The sequence below is a fragment of the Ictalurus furcatus genome, chromosome 12, assembly GCF_023375685.1.
Source record: "Ictalurus furcatus strain D&B chromosome 12, Billie_1.0, whole genome shotgun sequence".
Classification (NCBI taxonomy): Eukaryota; Metazoa; Chordata; class Actinopteri; order Siluriformes; family Ictaluridae; genus Ictalurus; species Ictalurus furcatus.
In genome coordinates, this window is record NC_071266.1 from 4,120,780 (window position 1) to 4,147,539 (window position 26,760).

The 26,760-nt window shown below is 39.8% G+C and overlaps 1 protein-coding gene across 1 annotated transcript; it reads right to left on the bottom strand.

Annotated features, from left to right (window-relative positions):
- Positions 1–1,467: 1,467 nt before the first annotated feature.
- Positions 1,468–26,499, bottom strand: mrps9 (mitochondrial ribosomal protein S9). Its single transcript, XM_053637687.1, has 11 exons — positions 26,365–26,499; positions 25,148–25,330; positions 15,407–15,469; positions 15,258–15,288; positions 15,080–15,159; positions 10,591–10,676; positions 7,277–7,352; positions 6,948–7,116; positions 6,627–6,735; positions 2,544–2,713; positions 1,468–1,707 (listed from the first exon to the last, which is right to left on the bottom strand). Exons 1-11 carry the CDS (start codon positions 26,461–26,463, stop codon positions 1,616–1,618), a joined length of 1,158 nt encoding a protein of 385 aa, XP_053493662.1. The 5' UTR covers positions 26,464–26,499; the 3' UTR covers positions 1,468–1,615.
- Positions 26,500–26,760: the final 261 nt, after the last annotated feature.

A 26,760-nucleotide genomic window follows, 5' to 3' on the forward strand; every position in this document is an offset into this window, starting at 1 on the left:
AAACTTCGCAGAATAGTTTAAAGGATATTAATGAACACGTTATCAATTCTGGGCCTTATTCGGTTTAAGGTTATTCACAGACTACATTATTCAAAAAAGAAACCGCATAGAATTTTTCAAAATGTCTCATCTCTTTGTGATAAGAGCAACTCAGTAGATGATGATTTGTCCCATAGTTTTATTTTTTTGCTCCAAGATACAAAGTTACTGGAATGGAATTTTTGATGTGCTTTCAGAAATATTTCAGGCGCAAATCCAACCGGACATTGCGCTGCTGCAACATGATGCACAGGTGTTCTTAATAAAGTGGACGGTAAGTGTACAGTATACTGCAAATTAGAAACGCACAACACTGTTAACTTGTTTCCCCTGAAAAGAGTGAGAAAATGAAGAAGAACGTCTCTTTCTTCTTTTTTTTTTTTTTGTACCAGAACATTTTTTTGGCTAGTTTCAAGTCTTTTAGTGCGGTTTTTGAGTTGTGGTGAAACTTGGCAACCCTCGGCTCCCCTCAGGCTGCCATGAGCTGTTCTGGATTGTGCTGAATTTCTACTACAAAGTAAAAACCTCGTGATTGTACTCGTTTTTTTTTTTGTTTCGTCCTGTGAGATTGACACCTATTGTGAGGGTTTGGCATGCTTTCTATTTATTAAAAAAACAAAACAACAACTAAGTACTCAGCCTTCTGTCTTTATATCTGTATTCTTACTTGTTTAGGATGCATTATCTGTCCAATCCAAATAATATATTCATATCCAGTTATACCCCTAGTCTTTACAGTACAAACTTATTCACAACAACAGGAACTAAACTTTTTCGTGAATGCTCCTTAACATTAAATGGAACTATAAAAATGAGATGTGGTATATGAGGAACAAAACCTTTTGGGATATGCTGTTATTGGAAAGTACTCAGTTTCAGCATAGCTCCGCTACGCCTTGGTCCACATCACACCACTCTGTCAGATTATTTTTCTATAACAACATGCCACCTTTGTGCCATGCTTACGTGCTTTAATCCTTACTTACAGGGACAGTTCACCCAAAAAATTTTAATTCTGTCATCAGTTACGCACCCTCACGTCGTTCCAAACCCATAAGGCTTTCGTTCATCTTCCGAACACAGATGGAAGATATTTTTAATGAAACCTGGGAGATTTCTGTCCCTCCATTTACAGTCCATGTAACCAAAACATTCAACCTCCGAAAAGTTCATAAAGGCATCGTAAAAGTCATCCATGCGACTCCAGTGGTTTAATCCCAATTTTGAGGGTGAATAATTGAGAACGGAATTGTAATTTTTGAGTGAACTATCACTTTAAGGGCTCTGGATGTCTCTTATTTAGGTGAATATTATGAACTTTTATGTACACCGTCAACTCCAGAATAATTATCCTTTGGTGCTTGAGGAAATGTGCTGATGCTTTGTTGGTTGCCTTATTGTGGTACAAAAACAAAATTTCAACAAAGCTTAGATGAAAACCTTTATTTTATTGCAATATACATGATTCCTTTATACAAACAATGCAAACTGCATGAGATGCATCCACTGGATTTTAATTCTATGGGGGGTTTGGGATGTTAGATGTTAATGTTGGATCCACAGTGCCTGCTACCGGTTAGCGCTTTTTCCAGGTGAATTTCTTGCGTGCTCCAGCCTGGCCAGGCTTCTTCCTCTCTTTGACTCTGGGGTCAGATGTCAGCAGACCAGCTGAAAGCAACAGATTTTAAAAATATTAAAAGTGTTTGTTTGTTGGTTAGGAAGTTTTTAAAATATATATATATATATATATATATATATATATATATATATATATATATATATATATATATATATATTTATTGGCCTCTAAATATACAGGACAAGGATTGACTAAATGTGTAATCACAAGAAAGATTCTGTCTGTAACTGCAGAAGAGTTTCTATGAGGAGAGAGAGAGAGAGAGAGACTGTTTATCTGTAATTGTGTAACAGGACAAAAAAGGTGAAAGTGAGAGAAAGCGGCTGTGCAAGTGTCTTTTGTGCTTCTATTGAATTAAACGCTATAACCACTAGAGGGCAGGTTGGAGCTGAATCATCCCTGGCTGGTAGGTTTTCCATGTTAACTTGTAAAATTTCACACCAACTATACTGGGACGCATTTGTGCCACTATAGAGTGGCATGGAGAGTCATGTTAGCTTCTCCTTAAAATCTGTCTTGGTTGCGGTCATAAAAGATCATACTTTAAGACAGGTTTGTGCATCAGAGGTCTGATAAATTCGAACACTTGTTAGGGACAGTTGGTAGAAAACTCACAATAAACATTATATTTAAAAAATATATATAGCCCTTGCTAGAGAGTCTTATATGTTGTCAATAAACAATGAAACCTATAAACAACAGACATTTGACTGACCTGCACACGGAAGTGAATTAACACACAAACCAAAAGCAAATCATGTTTTAAAGATCCTGAAGCTTATGATCAAAAAACCATCACATGTGCATGTCTCTGAAGTGGAGCCTGTAATGAGAGAAATTAGCAGTATGTGTGTCTCACACTCACCTTGCCTCATGTTCTCCACATCTCCATTAGAAACAAAGCTGAGCAGTGCTCGTGAGATGGCCAGCCTCAGAGCGCCGGCCTTGGACGAGTGACCACCACCCTCCACGCTGGCCTCCACATCAAACCTTTCCAACATGTCCACAAAGTGTAACGGGAACATCAGCTGTTCTCTAAGAGGCACAAATAATATAAATTCATTTCTGTCCATTGCATGCAAAACCGTCTCTCTAGAAAAAGAAGAACAACGAAGAGCAGAGACTACATTATCTATGTTTGGTTTTTGACATTTGCGAACACAAAATGAAAGCTTATAGGAACAAACAGATATTTGTGTTTGTATGTGTTCCTCAGAAAGGAAAGCCAATCTGGCCCCAATGGCTAATGAGGAAAGCAGGCTTAGCATACAGGACTTAAGGGTGTAAAGCAATGCCTGTATCTGTGTCTGTTTAGTGCTCTAAATATTCAGATCTGTATCAGTATTTGGATTAAAACCGGAATTTTGAACCCTACCACTATGTCTCCCACTGGAAAACCCACGGAGGTAGAAATGCCAGCACTACATGCATCCTGCATATGAATTCTGCAAGAGGATTTTTTTTATAATCCCACTTTATATTTTGGGAACGAGAACCAAACTTGCATTGAGCTTGCAATCTCCTAACAACAGGGCGAATGCTTTTATATTGCGCTTTTATATTTACGTTGTTTGTCAAATCCGAATAACGTATTCGTATTCGGTTACACCCGCACCCCTGATGGCCTTCGAGTTCACTGCACTGTGGGTATTAAATGACATTTGTTCTACTGCCAAAAAGGTATTTGATTTGATTACATTTATTTCCCCATTTCACTTTGCAGTCACCCATATCATTCACATACTGAGATAGAAAACATTCGGAAGAGCTTCTAAGGTTGTGTGTGTAACCCTGGTTCTCTGATAAAGGAGTGAGATATCTCACCCCATTTCCCGTCTTTCATTCAGAGTAGAACAGACTTGCAACACTCAGAGTTGCAGTAGGTGATCTAGAGGAGGCAGTGCTCCAGGTCATGGACGCTTTGTTATCAGCGATCTCTCCATTTGCTTTTGGTTTGTATTGAATCAATGGTTCTCAACTCCACTTCTGAGGATCCACACTGTTTGAAGTTTGAAGTTTTCTGGTATGGTGGGAGAAGTGAAGACTTGGGGGGGGGGTAGGAGGGGGAGAGGTCCCCACGACTGGACCTGAGAACCTCCTCGATGATTCTTGCATTAAAGTATATTAACACTCTAGACGTCACTGATATCATCCACGACTGCATGCATGCATACACCAAGTGCTCGTGAGTCGACCAGTCTGAAGGCAGAGCAACGTGTCTCACACTTCCGAGACCAAGAAAACGTCACTCATCCTCTTGAATGGGTTGTGATAAGAGCAGGCCCACTACTCACTCAGCTGTGTAATTAACCTTCCTCCAAGACTTACAAAAAGAAGGAAAAATACAATAGCATAGTGGGGAGAAAACTGCTGCGTACGAACATATTCTTTGAGAGGCTCTGGCTTTAGCATTCTAAAAGAGCATAAAGGCTTGAACAGACTAGAATACGCACATTAAATGTTTCATATCAGGACAACTCCTTAACCTTTTAATCGCAAAATACAATGCCACGCTTCTGCATAAAAATACTGGTAGAAGAATAACATGAGGATAAAACACAACGGGCCACAGAGTGGCGTCATGTGTTACTACCCTGAAGAATGATTTTCCAGTAACGGCACGTATATCATAATGTTTTATTCCTTTTATGCCACAACCATTTTACACTTGCTATCCAGTACAAGGTGTCTGCTATGGTTTTATATGTGTTGCATAGTAAAAGCTATAACTGTAGCGAGTGCTGCGACTAGAACCCCCGACCTTCTGATCAGCCTTTAACCAATGAGCCACCACATCTACAGTGCTGTGAAAAAGTATGTTCTTTTTCAGTACGCACCATCCTGATTTCTCATTTTTGTGTCTCGTACTAAATAATTCTAGATCTTCAAATGAAATACAACCAGAGTAAACACACAAAGTTTCTTTTTTTTTTTCAATGAAGCAAAAAAAAAAAAGTTATCCAACACGCATCACCTTTAGCAGCAATAACTCCAACCAAACGCTTCCGATAACTGGAGATCAGTCTTATATAGCGACGTGGTGGAATTCTGGCCCACTCTTCTTTGCAGAACTGTTGTAATTCAGCCACACTGGATGGTTTTCGAGCATGTACTCCCGGTTTAAGGTCCTGCCATGGCATCTCAATTGGTTCAAGTCAGGACTTTGACTAGGCCACTCCAAAACTTTAATTTTGGGCCATTCAGAGGTGGACTTACTCCTATGCTTTAGATCACGGTCTTGCTGCATAATACACTTGCGCTTTAGTTTCAACTTATGGACGGAAGACAGGACATTCTCCTTTAGGATTTTCTGGTACGGAGTAGGGCCGCACAATTAATCGAATATCGATCTCGATTTCGACCGCCCACGATTACATGTACACGATCGACTGCGATATTGACGTTTAAAGTTCGTCCTCCGCTCATAGAAAACTCCGCTGCAGATCAAATCAAGCGCTTCCTAAACTTACAGCCGATCACCATAGAGCGGCGCATCATTTTGTAACGCCAAAACCCGTAAACAAGTTAGCATTTTAGCCCTTTCTGGGTCCATCATCCCAAAGTCAATGGGTTTTTTGAATGGGATTTCGGTTAAAAGCCTGAAATAACGTCTGTGGTGAACACAAGCTCAAAATATTTCCAGGTTTTATTCTACGACATAAAATACACCAGTAAAACTCCACTCGTGATTTTTTTTAAAAAAAAAAGCTTTTACGTGTATTGAAAAAGGCGGTTGCTAACTGTCATGTAATGAGGGTTTAGGATGGATGCAAGTGCAGATAAGGGCTTTATTGAAGACAGGCAGACAAATCCAAAACGTGAGACAATAGTGTGGTCACAAACAAGCGAAAGATCAGGCGATCAGCAAACAGGCACAAACGAGGCTAAACTAGAATCAAACAACGAGGTCGAGAACAGGATTAAAACTATGAGACCTGAAACTATGAACAAATGCTTGGTACATGGAAGACTCATGCAATACTTCGCGTCAAACAACGAGACACGAGGGGTTTATATGACAAACATAATTAAGGGTGAACACAAAAGAGCTGAGACTAATGATGACACGTACGGGAACAACCAGTGACCATACAGGGGCAGAGACAGGACAGGACAGAAATCATAACAAACGCACATGTAGAAAGTAAACAAAGTCAATGTCACAGTTCCACTTTCGACTCATCAATCCACAGAACATTCTCCCAAAAGGTTTGAAGGTGTGTTTTGGCAAAATTCAGACAAGCCTTAATGTTCTTCTGGGTTAGCAGTGGTTTTCACCTCGCCACTCTTCCTTTGATGCCATTTTCCCCCAGTGTCTTTCTGATAGTGGAGTCATGAACAGTGACCTTTATTGATGCACGAGAGACCTGCAGTTCCTTTGATGTTGTCCTTGAGTCTTTTGTGACTTGCTGGATCACCTTCTTCCTCATCATTTCTGGAATTTCTTTCAATTGTGTGTTACTGGGTAAGACCTTTTAACCAACCTCATGCTGTTGAACAAGTTTTATTTGAAATGTTGATTTAAAGGAACAGGGTTTGCAGTAATCAGGCCTGGTTGCGTCTACTCCAGCTGAACCCCATTACGAATGCAGTTTCATAGATTCGGGGAATTAGTAACTATGGGGGCAAATACATTTTCACACAAGCCCAGTTGGTATTGGATAACTTTTTTGCTTCAATAAATAACGTTATCATAAGAAAAACAAAACAAAACTATTGTGTGTTTACTCGGGTTGCCTTTGTTTTATCTTAGATTTTGTTTTAATTTCTGAAACCATTTAGTACGAGATCTACACAAACACAGAAGAAATTAGGATGGGGGCTAATACTTTTTCACCACACTGTATCTCCAGCTCACATTATTAAAATTGTGCTACCCGTCTACACCAGAGCCCAATCTTAGCACACACACACACACACACACACACACACACACACGTGCACACACCTGTCCTGCAGAATGGGGAAATACTGCATGTAGTTGCTGCCATTGATTGTGATACGTCCAGAGCCCCGATCCCTGAGTGTGACGCTGGCCTTGGATGATTTTCTCCTTCCTGTTGCAGAGTGAAAGAGCAGTGAGAGAGCCGAGATCATTGGCATGTAGGAGTCTTGGAGAATTGTATTTATTTATTTATTTATTTTTAACACCTGCACTTTTTTTTAGAACCCAAATGGGAGTAGAACTTAATGGCTATAATGATGATTTCATGCACAGTCCTGGCAATGAAAACAAGAACAGTTTGTGTGTTTGTGCACGCGTGTGTACCATCAGCCTGACTGAAGGCCACTCCTTCCTCGTCGTGTTGTATCTCGGAAATCTCTTGCTTGCTGGACTGAACCTCCAATTTTCGGCGGAAACGCTGCACAAACTCTTCCTCCATAGAGCAGTAGGGCATGGACAAGAGCCTCTCCATCAGCTGTAGGAACCGAGCATACTACACACACACACACACACACACACACACAGGCAAAGAAAAATACATTCAACCAGACTTGATGTGACGTTTTCAAACAGCGCCCTCTTGTGTTATTAATAGGAAGTGTGCCGGCTATGCAAGTGCTTATAAGACGTGATGGTGGATGTTTGTCACTTACATCATGATCAGAGATATTCTCTACCAGTAACTGCTGCAGCTCCTCCTTCAATAGCCACCGACTTCCGCTCAGAGAGCTGGGAACACACACGCGCACACAGACATTTAACGTAAATGTTAATATTAATGTAAAACACTCACATAAAGCGCAAATAACATAAAAACAAATCTAAATATAGCACCTTTTCCTACATCTCTGTAGGACCAGTGCCCCAATGAACTATCACATCTTGGTAGCATGTAGATGATTTACTTCAACACTACTACAACAGTCATCTTTGTGTAGCTATGGATGGACTGTTCTCGCCAAGTCTGATCCCTGTACTGGCATTCTCCGTCACCTGAAGAACACTTACTCTTTTTTTTTTTTTTTTCCCTTACATACCACACTAATGTATAAGCATCACAGTCATTTCATATGCGTTTCAATTTCCAAACCTTTAAACTATCTTTCCTATAGATCTAAAAACAGACGTCACTTTAGTCATTGTCTTTGTTTTTGCACATATCTCAACCAGAAGAAGTAAAGTTCTAGCATGATGAGGTTTAAGACTTCTGGCGATATCGAAAGCCTCAAAACACACTGACTGTCCATGTTTAATTTAACATGTCATAAATATCATATAAAAAAATACTAAATATGACCATGAAAACTACATCTTGAACCCGCCTTTTGTTCAGAGCCTACAGATGTTTAACACTTTCTTACATTGCACTCCTTATCGATCTTATGTGATCTCTGTCGGTAGAAACCCAAGACAACGTTAGAAGGATAATAAAACATACAGTACTACACTCCGGGGCAAAAATTTAAAATGGGTAAAAAAATAAATTAAAAAAAAGTCCAAGACGGCAAAATATTTAATAGCTTTTAATGGTCTTAACGACAAAATCATTGGTCAGGAAATTAGAAAGAATTAAACAAGTGCACTCCTGAGACCTTTTTTTTTTTTTACTTTTGCTGCATTGAATTGTTTAGGGAAAAACTAGAAACAGGGGAATTCACTTATATAGTCGTCTTGTATGCAAAGGGAAAATCATGACAATTATTAAAATATTCGATGTGAAATTAACACAGCAAACTAGCATGTCGGTGTACAAAAACAAACAAAATTAATTATTTAAACGCCGTTAAAAGTTTACCCACAAGGCTGAAACAGTTAAAGAAATCCAAGAGAAAAGCGAATCCCATACTTGCTAACTTCCTGACCAATGATTTGTTGTTAAGACTATTACATGCTTAATAGTTTGCCATTTTGGGCTTGGCCCATATTTTGTTTTTTCCCCAGGAGTGTACATCAGAGGTTCCCAAACTAGGGGTTGCAACTCCAAGTGGGGTCACTTGATTTCCCAGTGAGGTCATGAGAGAAACCTCACACTCATCTCCTCCCCTTTTATTTCACATATTAATGTAAGAAGCATCACTCTATCTATGAAGAGGGATTTGGTGTGCTTATGTTTTGAAATGATACTGGGGGACATGTTCGAACAAGCCACATTTAAATGAAGAGTGTACATGCTGCTTTAGTCTTTTTCACCATCCTGTCAAACAAATTTTAAAAACCTCTCCCGTAGCCGAAAAATCTACAGTGGATGTTAGACCTGTCAGGAAAACAGTTGTAGGATATATTGTCCCAGAAATAATTGTGAAACGTTATTATTATTATTATCATTGTCATTTTAAGACCATTTTACGCCACACATATAATGACATTATAATAACATAATAATGCAGCTACACCCTTTCGATGAGCAATGATTTTTTAATTCTTAAGACAAAAAAATAAAATAAAATAAACGAAACAATTAAAATGAAACCACACAACCGAAACAATAAATGAAATGGACTCTCGGGCTCTGTTAACAAAAAGGGCAAAAAACATTTCACGTCCTTTTGTGCAGAAGCAGGTTGTAACGTTAAGGTTATGCTGTGTAAACGTCTGATCAATCTCATGTGTGTATATGATGCGTTTGGGGGAGATAATTAACCCGCTAGTAAAGCGCTTCAGTTTACCGCTGTTCATTCACTGTTCAGCTTCAGCTCACGCAGCTTAAGCGGCTCGATCCTGACATTTCTGAAGAACTATTCTTTCTGGATTTTTCTTCTGCGAAAACATCGTTAGTGCGTTGTTAACATCTTGCGTATCATTTATTTTCAACAGTCCGTTTTAATTAAGAATCGGTGCTGGTGCTTGCGACACATCTTAAAGTCGAATGCACACAGTTATGCATTTTTAACTCAAATTCGACAAAAAGTTCAAATTTCTTATTTGACAGCCCTAGAGCGGACGAGAGGACAGAAGCAGCGTGAACGGCTAAACTGTTGGTGACGTTCATTCTTATCTAAAACAAACACGCATGTAAACACAATGGGAAGTATGGGGGTCAGCAAAAACGATAGTCGGTATCTTAAAATAGCATAATTAGTGTGACAGTCCTAGTGGATGTCGCTTTTAAACCTGAAGATGAACTTAAGATTTATCTTATTTGAACATCATCATAAATGTTCAAATGTTATAGTAATCCTATATTATAAATCTGGTGTAAATTTTTTTTTTAATATTGCATTTAGATTTGTAGAAAATTTCCATTCAGCGTCATTTGCCCAAAAAGGTTTGAGAACCAGTGGTCTACAGAATTTTGTATAGAGTCAAGTTGAGTTTTTGCAAAGCAATTCATTAGAATGACCAGAATTCAGCCTTACTGACATCCGGTGGTTCGTCCAAGACCACCACGCATATACGTACTAGTGCAGAGGTTGGAAAATGATCAGGGAGTCGGCCTATCTCAAATCACAAAATCCTTCCTGGAATACCACAATGCACCGCGAAAACCAAGGCGCATCAATGCTCACTATATTCCTTTACTGGAAATGACGTCATGTTTTCTGAAGCCTCTCAGCTCAACTTTCGCCTACATATGTACGTAGCTCATCATCGTCGTTGTAGCTCTCAAATGATTACTTACGTTAGTATATTACGTTCTATATAGTTGAGTCTGACGACTTTGAAGTGTTTAATGAATGAAAATAAAGAAATGAATGAATCTACTAGCTAGTCTACGACCCTGCTTGACGTACTAGGAGAGGAACATGTGATTAAGCTAACAAATTTATAGGGCGTATAAAACTTAAATATTTTTAGGTATATTTAAATGTCTGGTGACGTTTTACGACGCGAGTATGGAGTCACGTCGCCAGAAATTTGGTCATCAGTGTCCCGGTGCGTACTGGGTCCTTACCAGTGCTGAAGTGTTACTATTTTTTTCCCCCCCAAACTCTACATGTCATTAGAAATGTATGAGTGCGGTACTTACATCTGTTTGGTGTCTTGAGTAAAAAGTCCTTTGCTTCTCAACTTGTCTTGATATTTTTCTATCGCCAACACTTTCCCAAACATATCCTGGAATCAATAAGGATTTCAAAGCATAAGAACAGGCAAAGGACTAAACAAACTGGATTTAAAAAAAAAAAAAAAAGTTTAATATGGCAGTTTCGCAATAAGGTCAAAAGACATTCAAGTGAGACGCAGCTGGGGGAAAAACGCACCCGTTTTAAATAGTTCAAGTGGAAATGGACCCTTTAGCAAGTATGAATAAACAACAAAAAAAAAATGTATTCGGGAATTCCTTGAAATGAAAAAAAACATGGATTTTAAAATCCCTCCTCTCCTCTTTTTTTTTTTTTTTTTTTTTTAACAGAAACTCACATACAAACAAACACACACATACAGGGATCTCCATTATGAAGGCAGATCCCATCTCTGTCTCTTCAGCTCTGGCTGGATTTAATTGTGTGTGGGGGGAAATTGAATTGGGGAGCACTTGGGCCGTAACCCCTTTCTCTCTCATCCACACACACACACACACACACACCCACTCCTTCCCTCCTCTCGGCAGGAGGAGCTGCCATGCAGAGCCGGATGGCGTCCTCGGGCATTCTTGTCTAAATTGGCATCGCGCCCACGAGCCTGGAGTGCCCGTCAGGCGTCATGGCGATGAAGCGAAGCGGGGCAGGGTGCGTGTGTGTGCGTGTATGCGCGCACACGCGCATGCAGCTCACGTCGGCCCTTTCCCCTCGGCCACGCGAGAATTCATTTCCCCCCGCAATTATTCCGCAGCTGTTTGTTTAATTCCATCCTGATAGAGTGCGTCTAATCCACCGGCGCTCGCCAAAAAAAAAAAAAAGAGGAGAAAAAAAAAAAAAAAAAAAGCAAACATCGGGCAAAAACCAATTTTCAGTGCAAAAAAAGAGAGAGGAGTAATAGAAAAGAAATGGGCAGAGCGAGAAAGAGAGAGAGAGAGAAACAGGGTAAGATGAGTGGAATGCACATTACACATTTTGTAAGATGGCCATAAAAAGGAGTCGGAGAATTTCGACCAAGCAAAGGAAAAAAAGAGAGTTATACAGAATCAAGGCCACTTTGCTGAGGGTGGGGGTTTGTGGGTAAGATAACGCACCTGATTTGCTATGAGCTGCGAGCTTTTCAAATTCAATAAATCAGAGGAGCATTGTAAAGCATGACAAAGTCTACAAGGTGGAGTCTTAAGCAGCTTTTTCTTTTTTTTGGGGGGGGGGGGGGGGGGGGGGGGTAACTGCAAGAAAATAATATCTGTATGCATCTTATGTGCATAAATAAGAGCATGGAATACGAGAGAATTATAATATTACGACAACATCTGTACTTTTTCCAGGTTATTGTTGTGCAAGTTCAAGTCGTACGAGAATCATTTGGATACTGAATAAATAATATTCTGAAATACTGAATACATTTCCATGCACACGAATATGATCATTAGCAGATTTTTGGCAGGCTACTTAATTGGTCATGTAAACAGCACAATACTAATACGTCACATCTTTAGAAGAAAGCTGTTTTCAGATTTCAAGGATTTCGCGATCGCAGAAATCGACACAAAGTCAAACGAACGCTGAAATATCCGGAGGAGCGTCTGCAGACACGTCATGTGACGTCATCACAACGCGCATTCAGCCAAAGCCCTCTTCGATTCGCACGTGTCGAACACGAGTACAGATAAAAGCTCTCATGCAAAACAATTTAGTGCCATTGCAAACTTCGCCAATTCAAGTAGTTTTCCACAAAATAAAGCACAAAAACCACTGAGAGTTGCATGGAAATATTTTTATTTTTTTATTTATTTTTTTTTTTTAAAAAGCCGCAGCAAAATCGAGCATTTTTGGCTGCAACGATCGCGAACAAACCCCGCAAAATTCTGTACGGACTGATGGACCCAATAATCTAGCAATAATTAGTGCGGTAACAAAAATAAAATAAGAAAGATGTAAACAGACAGGGGTTTTGTTGGTGCAGAGTAACAGTTGAACTCCATTTTGCATACGTCATGTATTTCAAAAGAAATTAGATTACTGTCTGCCTCATGTAGACCCCGAGTTTCCTAATGAATCGGATTAAGTTTCAATTATTGCCATAATATGATGTTTTTGTGTGTGTGCGCACAGATATGATTATTGTGTGTACATGCAAATGTACTCGGTGTTACGAGTGAACATCTTTTTCTTTGTGATTGATCAAGGTTACAGATTAACTCTGTATAAAAGGTACAGCTTTCATGTGTACTACATCACAATTTCAGTACACTTTGTTTATTCCGCCCCAAAAAAAAGGCTCTCTCTTTAGTAGCGTACAGATTCAGCATTACAAAGATTTTTAAAAAAATGTCTTCCAATGTGTATGCTGCGTTTGCGTGCGTGTATATGTGCGTCTGGGTTCTTTCCCTTTCCTTCTTGTCCCGGTAAAATATTGCTCTCTGCCGGCTGGGGAGCTGTACGTTATTTTCTGATTTGACATACCTATTTAAATGAACAGCAGGGGTCTCGGCTACTGCCGGGCAAAAGGGGAGCGGCTCGGGGGCTCGGGCAAGTCAAGGACAATGCCACATTAATCAACACTCGCGCACGGATCTGCACTACTATGGCGTCACGTCTTAGCCCAAGGTCGAGTCCGGAGATAAACGGTAGAGGAGAAAGGATAAAGAGCAGGAGAAACACTATATAAGAAAAAAAAAGTAATAAAAAAAAAAAAGAAACTTTGAAAAGGAATTAGCTGAGGTGACAAAGAGCTGGTTACAGTGCAGTGATGTCTCTGGGGTTCATTTCCCAAATCCTCAATGCACAGCTGTACCTCTATCACACACACACACACACACACACACACACGTCTGAAATAGCACAAAGCCCAGGCATGCCTAGTGAAGTGTGTGCTGCTCCCTGCTGTAAATGCGATTTGGGGAGGCGAGACAGAAAAAAAGCGTTACAGTGAACAAACCCAGCTTCTCTTTTAACCACACTCCTCTTTCTCCATATCTCTCTCGCTCTCTCTCTAGGTCTACTCCTCTACACACTCCTTAGTCTAGCGGCAGCCGATGTGACTTAAACATCATTTCACGATCCTCAAAGACATGTCTACGATACACGATATTTAGGTTTGCTAACAAATCTCCAGCAAAACTGTAGTGTTGCATTTAAAAAATAATAATAAAAAAATACCTGAGGATACTTCGATCTAATGTCTACAAAAATAAACTGAATACTGACAAGAAGGAAAAATTTATATTGTATATATGTCCCTGATTGCGCTTCTTTTAGACAAAGCCTATTTAAACATGTTCACCTGTTTAAACAACACACCTTGAATAGATTACTCGGAGTCAAAAGACAAACCCAAAACAGAGAGAGAGAAAGAAAGGCAGTGTGTAAAAGTGACAGTGAAGGGTGGAGAGAAAGTGAAAACGGAAAGAGACAGACAGGGGCACGGAGAGCAAAGGCGGACAATTATTTAAAAAAATATTAACAGAGATTCTCAGCCATGGGGTCACGACCCAACTTGGGGTCGCTGGAGATGTGAACGGGGTCGCAAGACATATTGACTAACCTTTATTTACAATGTAGTTATATGCCCTTAAACTTGAATATGCAGGGAATATTTCAGAATAATTAAAATGGTCAGATAATTATTATTATTAAAATTTCATCAGCCTTCATTCAGGTTCGAGCTCCTCTTAAGCCCGTTTTACACCAGACCTCCGCGGTGTCACGTCCAACGTGCTGTCATGTTAATCAAAGCCTTTATACCGGACACCGTCAGTTCTCAGAGCAGATATTTAAAATAAAAATAAGCGCTTTTTTTATTATTTGTGGGAGTGTGATGGTCATGGTTTCTGGTTAGAAACACTACAAAATGTAATATTCATGGTATATTTTGCAGTGTACGACCACAATGTGGGGGCTGTGAGGATTTTTTTTACCCTTAAAATGAGTTCACAGACCAAAAGAAGTTGATTATTCACTTTATTGTACTCTTTATGCTCCACGTTGATCCAGTGCGAGTCAACGTTCGGGCAGTATACTGGTAGATACGTCTGAAGAATTCCTGAAGAAAAAGTCACTACTGGTGTTTTGAAATAATTTACGTTTTATATGGACCTTTTAAAAATAGTACACGCAGAACATTAGCTGTTTTTACATAAATTTCGGTGTGAACCGAAATGAACCTCTACTAGAAGCAGATGCCTATCTTTCACACCAGAAAAGTGTCTTCAGGCATCTCCTGTATCAAAAGATTACAAATAATAAATGCTACAGCTAAACCACCGACGTTGGCTCCTCTGCTTCGGGTTTGTAAAAGCGGTTCTAATTTTTTAAAACTGACAGGCAGACAGACAGAGTCAGAGAGACAGACAGACAAAAGCAGGAAGTCCAAGAGAGACATACTATAAAGAGAAAGGCAAAGAGATACAGGAAGACAGAGAGAGTGACTGCACTTACATGCATGAGGGAGTAGTAGGACTGCTTGCCAGTGTAGAAGAGATAGTGGAAAGGGCGGCCGTCCTCGCCCCACTGCACCGCTGCACAAAAACACACAATTTTACACAATTTATAATTAAAGTGTTGTGTTAACGCACGGTTATCGCAAAAACCAACAAACAAAGCCTCATTTACATACCTGCCTGCTTTGGGAATATCAGATCTGGGTGCTGAAACACAAATATACAAATGTGAAATTACACGTGTGGCGTATGTGTGTTATTACTAACACCAAGACACTATAAAATGTATGAACTCTATCTAGCCTTAAATAGGGTTCAATCATACCTTCATTATAGGTCGAGCTCCCTTCTGAAACAGGCCAGAGGGGAAGAGATACGCTATGCACCGCTGCAGGGTCGAAAATACAAAACAAAATGTGAAGTATTAGTATAACATTTTTAGTATTAATTACTATATCATATTACTAAACATTATTAATTCAATCTCTCACTACTCCATGTGCATACACCCAGTAGGAGACACCAGGATGTCACAATGATAACCTATTAAACGTTTCGATCAGGATGACTGCTACTAAGTTTTTGTCATCTTTACAACATAAACACGATACTATACATCAGAACAGTACGTGTCTACATGCATTTGTTTAATTGGACAGCACTGAGTTCTGGACAGCTGGAACATTATACTTGTGTACACGCTTATGGATTGTGGTACCGATGCCGTTGCGGATCATCCACGGTAACCGCATACACCGTAGCTGAACGTCGTAATATAACGTGTGATCAATTATCAGCACCGGGGCAGTGCTAACATCTTTACCCTTCAGATGGCAAAAAAAAAAAATGCAGCCATTTGCGAGCGAGATGAAGAAGAAGAAAAAAAAAGGAAAACAAACAAAAAAAAAAAGGTGAAAGAGAGCGAGATGAAGTGCGATGACAGCAGATGCAGTGGAAAAGGACACGCAGTCATGCATCACACTGTCAAAATTGGAGAATTAGAGAGAGTGTGGTGAAGAGAGTGCAAGCAAAGAAACAAGAGCAAGAGAGAAGACAGAGGGAGGATGAGAGAAGGGGACGGATGCAGAATGCAGTGACAGATGAAGGCAGCACCTGTTAATACCTTGAAATGCAATATGGTGCAACTCCCCGAGGGAGGTGTAGCCTCATCACGCTGTTCTGCAAAAGCACTGCTGCCAAAACTTCATACAAGGTGGCCAAACTTTGTTGTCCGATGTTGCGGCGACGCTTAACTGCGACTCCACACCCCCACTTAAACTTCACTTTTTAGAACTTTGTCAGGTTTTGCAGTCTTTCCATTTATACATATGAATATACACAGGATATTCCTTTAAGGCTAGGGCCAACATACAAGACAAAAAGCATGTGAGGAATACAGGAAGCAATGACAACTGCCAATGGTTAGGATTATTTATTTATTTATTTATTTATTTATTTATTTATTTTTTTAACTAAGTAGGTTCCTGTTCCAAAGAGTGCAAACGTTTTGTAATAAATACTGTCCTTTTAGACAATCTACGCTCTAAATGGAACGCCAAATCTGAAGTCAATTAAATTTTATATCTACATTGTCAGAAAGCAGTTTTACAAAAATCCAGATGTAGATTTTAGAACCCTAATGAAGGGTTCCAGAACCGACAGTGGCAAGGTAGAACCCCCTGAAACCTTGAGTAGAATCGGACTCAAAAAGGAACTCATCCTGGAGTGACTCCAGATAATGGGATAAGGAATCATTACTCTTCTGCAGTGTGTGTTGATATAATATACATTATGAGTATCATAGTCTTCATGATTACAGCAGCAGTTCTTAGGTACATATGCCACAAACTGTTTTTCGACAATCTTTAGGGAGAGTATCCATACGAGACCATCTCCAGGAGCGTGAGCGCAGAAACTCCAAGCAGAAAAAAAGTATCAGGATGAATCAGGCAGATCCGGAAGGCAAGTGGAGCCATAGCATTAGAAGTGTGTCCGGATATCAAGTCTTGAGCACACATATTAGTTTTGCACTGCATAACTCTGCACCGTACTGTACTTCACTCAGCATTTGTGACTGTTTACACGTCCAGAGGCTCCAGAAATTATTGACCGTCATCTGTGATGTCTTTGTAGACCCCAAATCCTAATCGCAATGCCAATTGAACCCATTTTATATAAATGTAAATTACAGCTAATTTCTGCAAAGACGTAGTGGTACTGAACTTGATGTAAAATGGATTTAATGGCTTTCTTTTTAGACAGGGTGTCCCAAAAGTCTCCATACATAGGGGGCTATGTTTGCCAGCACCACATCGGTTGTGCCTTCGTCAGTGGATGTTCATGGACGTCCACTTCTCGGTTGGTCCACGACACTTCCAGTCTTTTTGAATTTGTTAATAAGTTTCGCAAGAGCGTCGTGTGTGTGATGTGCTTGCCATGTTTCCTGTTAAAGTCCATCACAACCTTGCGACAGCTTCCCGATCCATCCATGAGAATGATTCCAATACGGTCTACTTTTGTCAAAGGCATTCTTAAAGGCTATCTGAAAATAATTATTATATAAACTAATTAGACATTTTGCTAAAGATGTCTTGCTAAAGACATTTTGCAAAAAAGTGTTAATTTCTGGGGCACATGGTGGCTTAGTGGTTAGCACGTTCGCCTCACACCTCCAGGGTCGGGGGTTCGAGTCCCACCGTGGCCCTGTGTGTGTGGAGTTTGCATGTTCTCCCAGTGCTGCGGGGGTTTCCTCAGGGTACTCCGGTTTCCTCCCCCAGTCCAAAGACATGCATGGTAGGCTGATTGGCGTGTCTAAAGTGTCCGTAGTGTATGAATGGGTGTGCGAGTGTGTATGTGATCGTGCCCTGCGATGGACTGGCAACCTGTCCAGGGTGTTCCCTGCCTTATGCCCGATGATCCCTGGGATAGGCTCCAGGTGACCCTGAAAAGGAGTAAGTGGTAGAGGATGGATGGTTGGTGTTAATTTCCCCTTTGCCATTTGCAAGCACTTGAAAAGTCAAGCCAATCCCTTCTTGCTACACAGAGTAAGGATACGCCATTGTAGTGAGTAATGATGTGAAAACTTGCAAAATCAAAAACAAGAGTAAAATCTAAAACAGAATGTTGCCGGGATTTCAAAATCTTAGCACTGGCTCACTGCCACATCTGCTTTCACGACAGGAGCAGTTGCGCAGCTCAGTTATCGCTTAATGGATGTAAACGAGCTGGCGCGAGTGTGCCGATGAAATGAAAAGTTCAACAGTGCAGCTCTGCATGCTGGAACCCATAACCATCAGTGCTGCTTTTATCGAAGTTGTCACCAGTCTTGGCAACACATTCTGAAGTCTTCCACTCCACCTGACGGGTTCGGAAACACCGAGCGAGACCGAAGATACCGTGCAAGACCGTGTCTGTGCATGACAGTGAAGGGAAGGCAGGCGAAGAGAAGGTGAATTACTTCCTGCTGGCACAGCTGTCCCACACCTCTGCTGCACTCACAGCAGAGCTGGCAACCTGTTCAGTGCCCCGCCTCGCTGCCCGGCAGTCCAAGCCATTCCCCGCTCGTCTGGCAGAGGCTTGGTGGGTGTCACTGCCTCTTAGCCACGCTGGCACTGAGGACTCAATTCATTAACGATGGTGGAGGATTGGGAATAAATGCAAATTGGGCACATTTGGTGTGATGAATCAATTACAGTTCAGAGAAAGGACAAGAGAGAGGCATTAAAGTATCTTTGAACATCACTGTCTTCCCGTGACCACTGGAGAGGCTTCGACTGGCTTCTTCCCAAAAGCAAAGCTTTAGGCATTATGGCAGAATTGGACCCAGATCCCAAATGAAACTCCAGCCAAGCCTGATAACCACCGTTTATGTAAAAGTCAAACAAAGAAAAGATATATATTATATATAAAGGAAAGAAATATATATATATATATATATATATATATATTTTAGTTGTTGATGTTGGAAGATTAACCTTCAACATTTCTGTAAAGCATCCTGGGTGTCAGTGCGCTCCATCATGCGTTATTCCTTACATATTCAACATGCACAATATTATGGAAATTTCAAAAACAATGTCACTACCTTCGAGTTACATTCTCAAGGCCAGGGGTTCTTAAACATTTTGCAGCAAGAGATCCTTTCAACTGTGAAATAAATTCCGCAAACCCCCTCAGCACACTTTTTAAACATAATCTAACATTAATATTAGGAATATTATTTAAACAAGCACGATAATAATTTGGCTATTCACTGGAGCTGTAGAGCTTTTTATTCCAGAAGTTTCCACAGACAGAACACATTACGTATGATGGCACTAAACCGAGTCCCCATGGCTGCTGACGTTCTTTTTTTTTTGGTTATAATCATGCCTAGCAAAACAGATAAAAGTATTTGATTATTTATTGAGCATACAGTTACAAAGAGCTCAAACTTATCCAGGATATGACTATTGCAACGGTTTGGTTAATTTCCGGTGTCCGTTTATATTAATGATATATTTTGAGATTGTTCAACACTACCGTATAATTTTATTTAGCTCTGCTCATCTTCCCGTAATCACCCTTCAGGACACAGCACCACTTTTATCGTTCTCTGCCTGAACAGAAACATGTTTCAAAGTTTGTTTTAATGAACAGGTCTAGCGAAGTACACAAAATGGCCTACAATGGGAACCGCTCCAAATAACAGAAAGAAACAGCCAAAAAGCCTCGTTTTATGTAGAGAGAGTTGGATTCGCCTTCAACAGATGCACTCGAAAGGCAACTAGCTCCGGCTTTTAACTAAATCACAGTTCTGAATGTGACAAAAGGTTACAATTAGCTTCGGACATTTGAACCCGTTCAAAAGTACTGAAGACACAACTGGACATTGTAGGAATGTAGATTTTCAAAATATCGAGCATTTTATGTACATCTCTAAAAGACGCAAACAGATCACATATTTCCTGCCTCTTGTCAACATGGCTGCGCACAGAATCAGCAGCATACAAAGTAGCACTTCTTACCTTTAAACGAGTACACAGTGACAAGAAAAAGTATGTGAACCTTTTGGAACTTCATGGTTTTCTGCATAAATTTGTCATACAATGTGATCTGATCTTCATCTAAGTCAATGGTATTGACAAATATAATGTGTCTAAAATAATAACGCAAAATAAATTCTGATCCCTCAGGTCTTTATTGAACACACTCATTCAACATTCAAAATGGCAGTGGAAAAAGTAAGTGAACCCTTAGAATTAATAACTGGTTGACCCCACCTTGGCAGCAATAACCTCAACCAGGCACTTCCTGTAGCTGTACATATACTTGGGAATTCATCTTCCCCTCAATGATTGCAAGCTGGCCAGGCCCTGATGCAGCAAAGCAGGCCCAAATCATGATGTTTCCTCCACCATACTTTACGGTTGGGATGATGTTTTCATGATGATACGCCATGCCCTTTCTACGCCAGATGTAGTGCTGTGTGGTTTATCCAAATAGTTCAATCTTAGTTCCATCAGTCCACAAAACATTTTGCAAATACCGCTGTGGAGTGTCAACGTGCTCTTTTGCAAACTTCAGGCGTGCAGCAATGTTCTTTTTAGTAAGCAGTGGCTTCCTTCGTGGTGTCCTGCCGTAGATACCCTGCTTGTTCAATGTTTTGCGTATTGTAGACTCGTGAACAGAGATGTTAGCCAGTTCCAATGATGCCTTCAAATCTTCGGCTGTCGTTCGGGGTTGTTTCTTTACCTCATTGGTGAGTCTTCGTTGTGCTCTTGGTGTCATTTTGACTGGGCGCCCACTTCTTGGTAGAGTAGCAACAGTCCCAAAGTGTCTCCATTTGTAGAATGTTCGCCTAACTATAGACTGGTGAATTTCTAAAGTCTTTGAAATCACTTTGTAACCCTTTCCAGCTTTATGTATATCAACAATTCTTGATCGTAGATCTTCTGAAAGCCCTTTTTGGCGAGGCATAGCTCACATAAGTGTGTGCTTCTTGTGAAGAGCAAACTCCAAAAGTTTGAGGGGTTTTTATCAGTCAGAGTAGCTGTAGTCCACCCCTCCAAACTCATTTTCTTAACAAGAGTCCAATTAGCTTTTTTGAGGTCATTAACTGAAGGGTTCACATACTTTTCCCACAAGCACTATGAGGTTTTTTTGGTTGTTCTCAACGAAGACATGAGGGATCAGAATTTTTTGTGTTATTATTATTTTAGATACATTATATTTGTCAATACCCTTGACAAGGATGAAGATCAGATCACATTTTAGGACAAATTTATTCAGAAAACCATGAAATTCCAAAAGGTTCACATACCTTTTTCTTGCCACTGTATACAAGTATATACTATATATACACAAGTATTTGCTACTATGACTTCTGGCTAATGTGCAGTAGTAGATACTACAGGCCATTTCAGTATTACTTTTAGTAGCAGTAGTACTGCTTGTGGGCTGAATGAAACATTTCAGTGGGTTGTGTCTGGCCTGTGAGCCTTCAGTTTGACACATGCGCTTTACATTTTCTCCCCATGGAAAAGTCATGAAGACAGAAAATGCTGCATTTTGTGGTTTCTATGCTTCTCTGCACCAAGATGCATTTTTTTTTTTTTTCTGTCTTGTGAAGGAACCACTGTTTATATCTTTTATAATGTAAGTGATAAGTGGAACTAACTTTTCTTCACAGATGTTCCACCACATTTAATGTAACTATAAATGGAACAAAAGTATGACGTATTGATCATTAATAAACAAACAAGAAGAACGGCACCAACGAGGGATGAGTCCATTGCCAAGACACCAACAAGTCTAGTCCTTCTGGTTACTAATTTGTATGCATCAAATACCCTTAAATGACCTCAAAACAGTAAGAAAAACTCTGACATTTGACCTTGCTGTGACATTGACCCTGATTGGAACAATTCCAAAATCTAATCAGTTCATCTACTAGTTACAACGATAATTCCACATAAATCCTATAAACGTTCAACCAATCGTTCTTGAGATATCGCACTAACGATAATCTCAGATGATCGCATGGACGGACAACCCGAAAACATAATTCTTCCCCCATCTACTAGTGATGGCAAAAAGATTCATTATAACTGTTATCACATTGCTTTGGTATAAGACTTTGTAATCAACTTCAGAATGGTAACAGCCACATCGTACATCCCATTATGTTTTATTCCTTAAATAAATTAGCACAATATATAATACAAGTAGTGTTTTTACAAAGTCATGGCCAACTCATAGCAAAGTCGCTTCTGATGCACTTTTTAAAATCAACTCTTTCATAAAGCTAAGCTTCCATTCTAACCATCATTTCATATGAGAGCAACTCAATGAGACACAAAAGACCTAACTTTAACCCATTCTTTAAAACCTGATCCTACAGACCTTGTTTTGTTTTTCTTCAAAGTCTACATCTACATAATCATTACCCCAACATGAGTTACCAAAATAAACCCAGTTATGCTCTTTGCTCACTGACGCACTGTCTTACGCCACATTTTGAAGTGAATTGTGCAGATTACAGATACAGAGTCAGGTGTGCTGTGGATCAGCCTGATTTCTTCTGTTTTTGTGTACATCTCATGCGAAATAGTTTTAGATCTTCAAACGAAATACGGCATAAAACAAAGGCAACCTAAGCTAACACACAATACAGTTTTAGTTTATTTTTATTGAAGCAAAAAAAAAAAAAAAAAGTTATCCAACACCTATTATTCAGAGGTGGACTTACTCCTATGCTTTGGATCAATGACGACGTTTACGTGGACAGCAGTCATCTAATTATTGCCTTTATTCTGAATAAGACAATATTGTGATTAAGGTGCTGATTACATGAGTCGCTTTAGGAATATTCCTTTCATGTTCCTGTTTTACATCTTATAGAACATAGATCGATTAACGGCACACGTCATTACGTCACCGCGCCACGCCGTCCGACGTCCCTCCAGAATTTCACGTATCAACACACAGTTTGTCTTCGTTATGGTACCGTATACAGTTCTCATTTTTAATTTCATGAAAACTTCAAGTGCAGTTAATAATTTGTCATGCTATACGTGCAAATAGGCGACTGCTTGAAGCCGTGGGCTGTGTCTGAAACCGCATACTTACCGTCTATATAGTAGCTGAAATATATGTATCTCGCTTACTATATAGTAGATAAATACGCGTTTTTTGACACAGCCGTGCTCTCTCGTTTGCCGTCAAATGGTTAAACACTGCCGTGTGCGTACGTGTCCTGTCGCAAAATGCGGTGAAAACTCCTACACGGCGTTAATAGTGTGATTAAGGTGTGTACATGTCTGTAACGCACGTCGATAATGCGAGTAAAACAGGAAATACTCCACACATCTTAATTCCATTTGTGTTTACTTCGAGTATGACTTTAGTCGGATTAAGGTAATAAAAAATGGCTGATTACATGGTAGTTTCTTAATCAGAGTATCGTTTTAATCGGGTTAATATTGGATTATTGTTGTCCGTGTAAACGCACTGATTGTCTTGCTGCATAATTCAGTTGTGTCCGAGTTTCAACTTCCTGCACTGGAGCAGCTACAGTGATCAGAAGAATGTCTCAGCTTCGTAAGCTCTGTAAGTGTTCCGTTGTTGGTTGTAAGAATTAACATAAGAGTCTTCATGTACTCCTGGCATCAGAGCCACTGAAGTTTTATTTTTGAAGGAAATGTGCCACAAAAAATAGCTAAATTCGTATTTTTTATAATCATTTTACACCAGTCAGCTTTCTGAACGAGGGTCAATACAAAGCAGGATTTGCTGAAAAGTTGATTCTCAAACATGGATCAATACCAACTGTTCTTGATCCAGCTTCATATCCAGAAGACTGCGCTTTATATTTTGTGAAAGTTTGCAAATCGCCTTTCCGAATGTGCCGGTTACCAAAATCCATGGCTAAAGTTACTATTGTCTCTGATTGTATTCACAGAGACCAGAGCAATGTCGTAATTTTTATTTTTAACCCAAAAACACTCACTGTCTGTATAATTTGTACATATAGGGCTGAACACTGGTATTTACAGTGCCAGTCATACTGGTTCTCCTGATTTGTTGTTGCCGTAGTATCTGAAGCACGAGCTGTAAGGCACATCCCTCTTCTGGAAAGGGGGCGGGGAGCAGCAGCTCTTTTGCATTTAAAGAGACACATGAAAACAGTGTGTTTTTGCCTCCACCCAAACAGGGGCATTTACAGCATGGTATAATAAATGGTCCATGGGGTATTTTGAGCTGAAACGTCACTGACACATTCTGGGGATACCCGAGACTTGTATTACAGCTTGTAAAAGGGGTCATAATAGGTCCTCTATAATGTTCTTCTGGGTTAGCAGTGGTTTTCACCTCGCCACTCTTCCACGGATGCCATTTTTGCCCAGTGTCTTTCTGATAGTGGAGTCATGAACAGTGACCTTTATTGATGCAAGAGAGGCCTGCAGTTCCTTTGATGTTGTCCTTGAGTCTTTTGTGACCTTCTTCCTCATCAATTCTGGAATTTCTTTCACATTTGGCAGTGTGTTACTGGGTAAGACCTTTTAACCAAGTTCATGTTGTTGAAAAAGTTCTATTTAAGTGTTGATTTGATTGAACAGGGTTTGCAGTAATCAGGCCTGGTTGCGTCTACTCCAGCTGAACCCCATTATGAATACAGTTTCATAGATTTGGGGAATTAGTAACTATGGGGCAAATACATTTTCACACAGGCCCTGTTGTTATTGGATAACTTTTTTGCTTGTATAAATAACCATCATTTAAAAACTGTATTTTGTGTTTACTCGGGTTGCCTTTGTTTTATCTTAGATTTTGTTTTAATTTCTGAAATCAACTTAGTATGAGACATGCACAAACACAGAAGTCATCAGGATGGGGGAAAATACTATTTCACAGCACTGTATGCATAAATGTCACTTACGTTTTTGGTCCAGTGTGAGGTCTAGATATAACAAGCATCAGATTTGTAGTGTATCCATCTGGTGTTAAACTTCCTGCTCAACGAGTGCAAAGCAAAGTGCTCAGAACACATAGACAATATAATCTATAGCAATAATGTGCGTCTTACATCGATGTCCTCCTGCGTGAATGTCTCAGGGTCTTCTCCCATCATGTTGGCCAAGTGCCGTTTGCCGATATTGAACTCGTCTATTTGTTTCTTAATGTACTCCTCGGAGAACTTTTCAGGCCCAGCCGCTGCCAGGTTCTTCCTCCATGCGGCTGAGGACACACAGATCTGCCTACTGATCAGCTACAGAGACAAAACGAGTGTTAAACAATTGCTGTAAAACATCAGTAAAGTATTTACTACCATGCTATCATTCATCAAGATAAATCCATGCGGCTATGTTTCGCGTTACCGAACACACTGCAGAATAAACAAAACACTTTTACCAATAACGTTCGGATTTTATCAGTCAGATTTGCAGCCTTTAAACAGTATTTTACCAGGATGCACACATTGACATTTGCCATGAAAGTCCTGTTACACTGGATGTGTACATGATAGATGTTATTTTTCAAATCTCCACTCTTCTTTGGGATTCAAACTCATGATCTCCTGGCAAAACGGAGAACACTTCTATTGCAGCACTCAGGGTCCCCAACACACATCCTACACAATGAACTTTAGTAAACTAGATAAAATATAAGCTCTATTTGAAGTACTTGCATGCATTATTTATATGTTTACAGTTATTCATTCATTCATTCATTTAGCAGATGCTTTTATCCAAAGCAACTTACAAATGAGGAAATACAAGCAAAGTGATATATCAAGCGGAGAACAATACAAGTAGTGCTACCATACAGGATTTATTTATATATAAAATATAATATAATAATAGGATTTATATAGTTCTAGAGAAGCAACGTGCGCAGAGTAGAGGTGTAAGAACCATAGTACGTTTATTTTATTTTATTTTATTTATTTATATTTTTTTATCACGTGGGGTTGGCATTTTAGGGGTTAGTTAAGTACTCACGGACAACATGGTAACATTCAAAAGCCTTTTTGTAAAACTTCATTGAAATCAGCTTTATCTTGTTACCCAGAAATAGCACAAGGGCAAATATGGGCTGCGTCCCAAACCGTATATTACAGCACTAAAGAGGACGCCAGAATGCAGAGAGGTTTCGCACTATTCTAGCACACTATCTAGTACTGAAGTATGCGCTTTGGTATGCGACCTGTCATCTGCAAGCTTCACCGCTATCTACAGCAAACGTTAAGCCAAAACAAATGTATTTCTAAAAATCCATATGAAATAGGAGAAGCGCTTTTACCTGTCGGTTCATGTTTGGCGTAGAAATAAACAAGCTCCAGCTGCATTTGGCACATTTTGAGAAAATAGTCCTCACGGCTCTACTACTGGACGCAGCCATGTTGGATTACAAGCGCACGCAGTCAGCGGAAATAGTCGCTTCGTTCGTGTCCTATGTCACTTCCGCTTTTCAACACTAGCTGTTTCATTGGAGTTTAACGTTATGAGGTCGAGCTTATATAGCGCTGTGAAAAAGTATTTGATTATTGAGTATTGATTTTTTGTGTGTGTGTGTGTGTGTGTGTGTGTGTGTGTATCTCATACTAAATAGTTTTAGCCCTTCAAACCAAATACAACATAAAACAAAGACAACCTGAATAAACACACAATACATCCATCCATCCATCCATTTTCTACA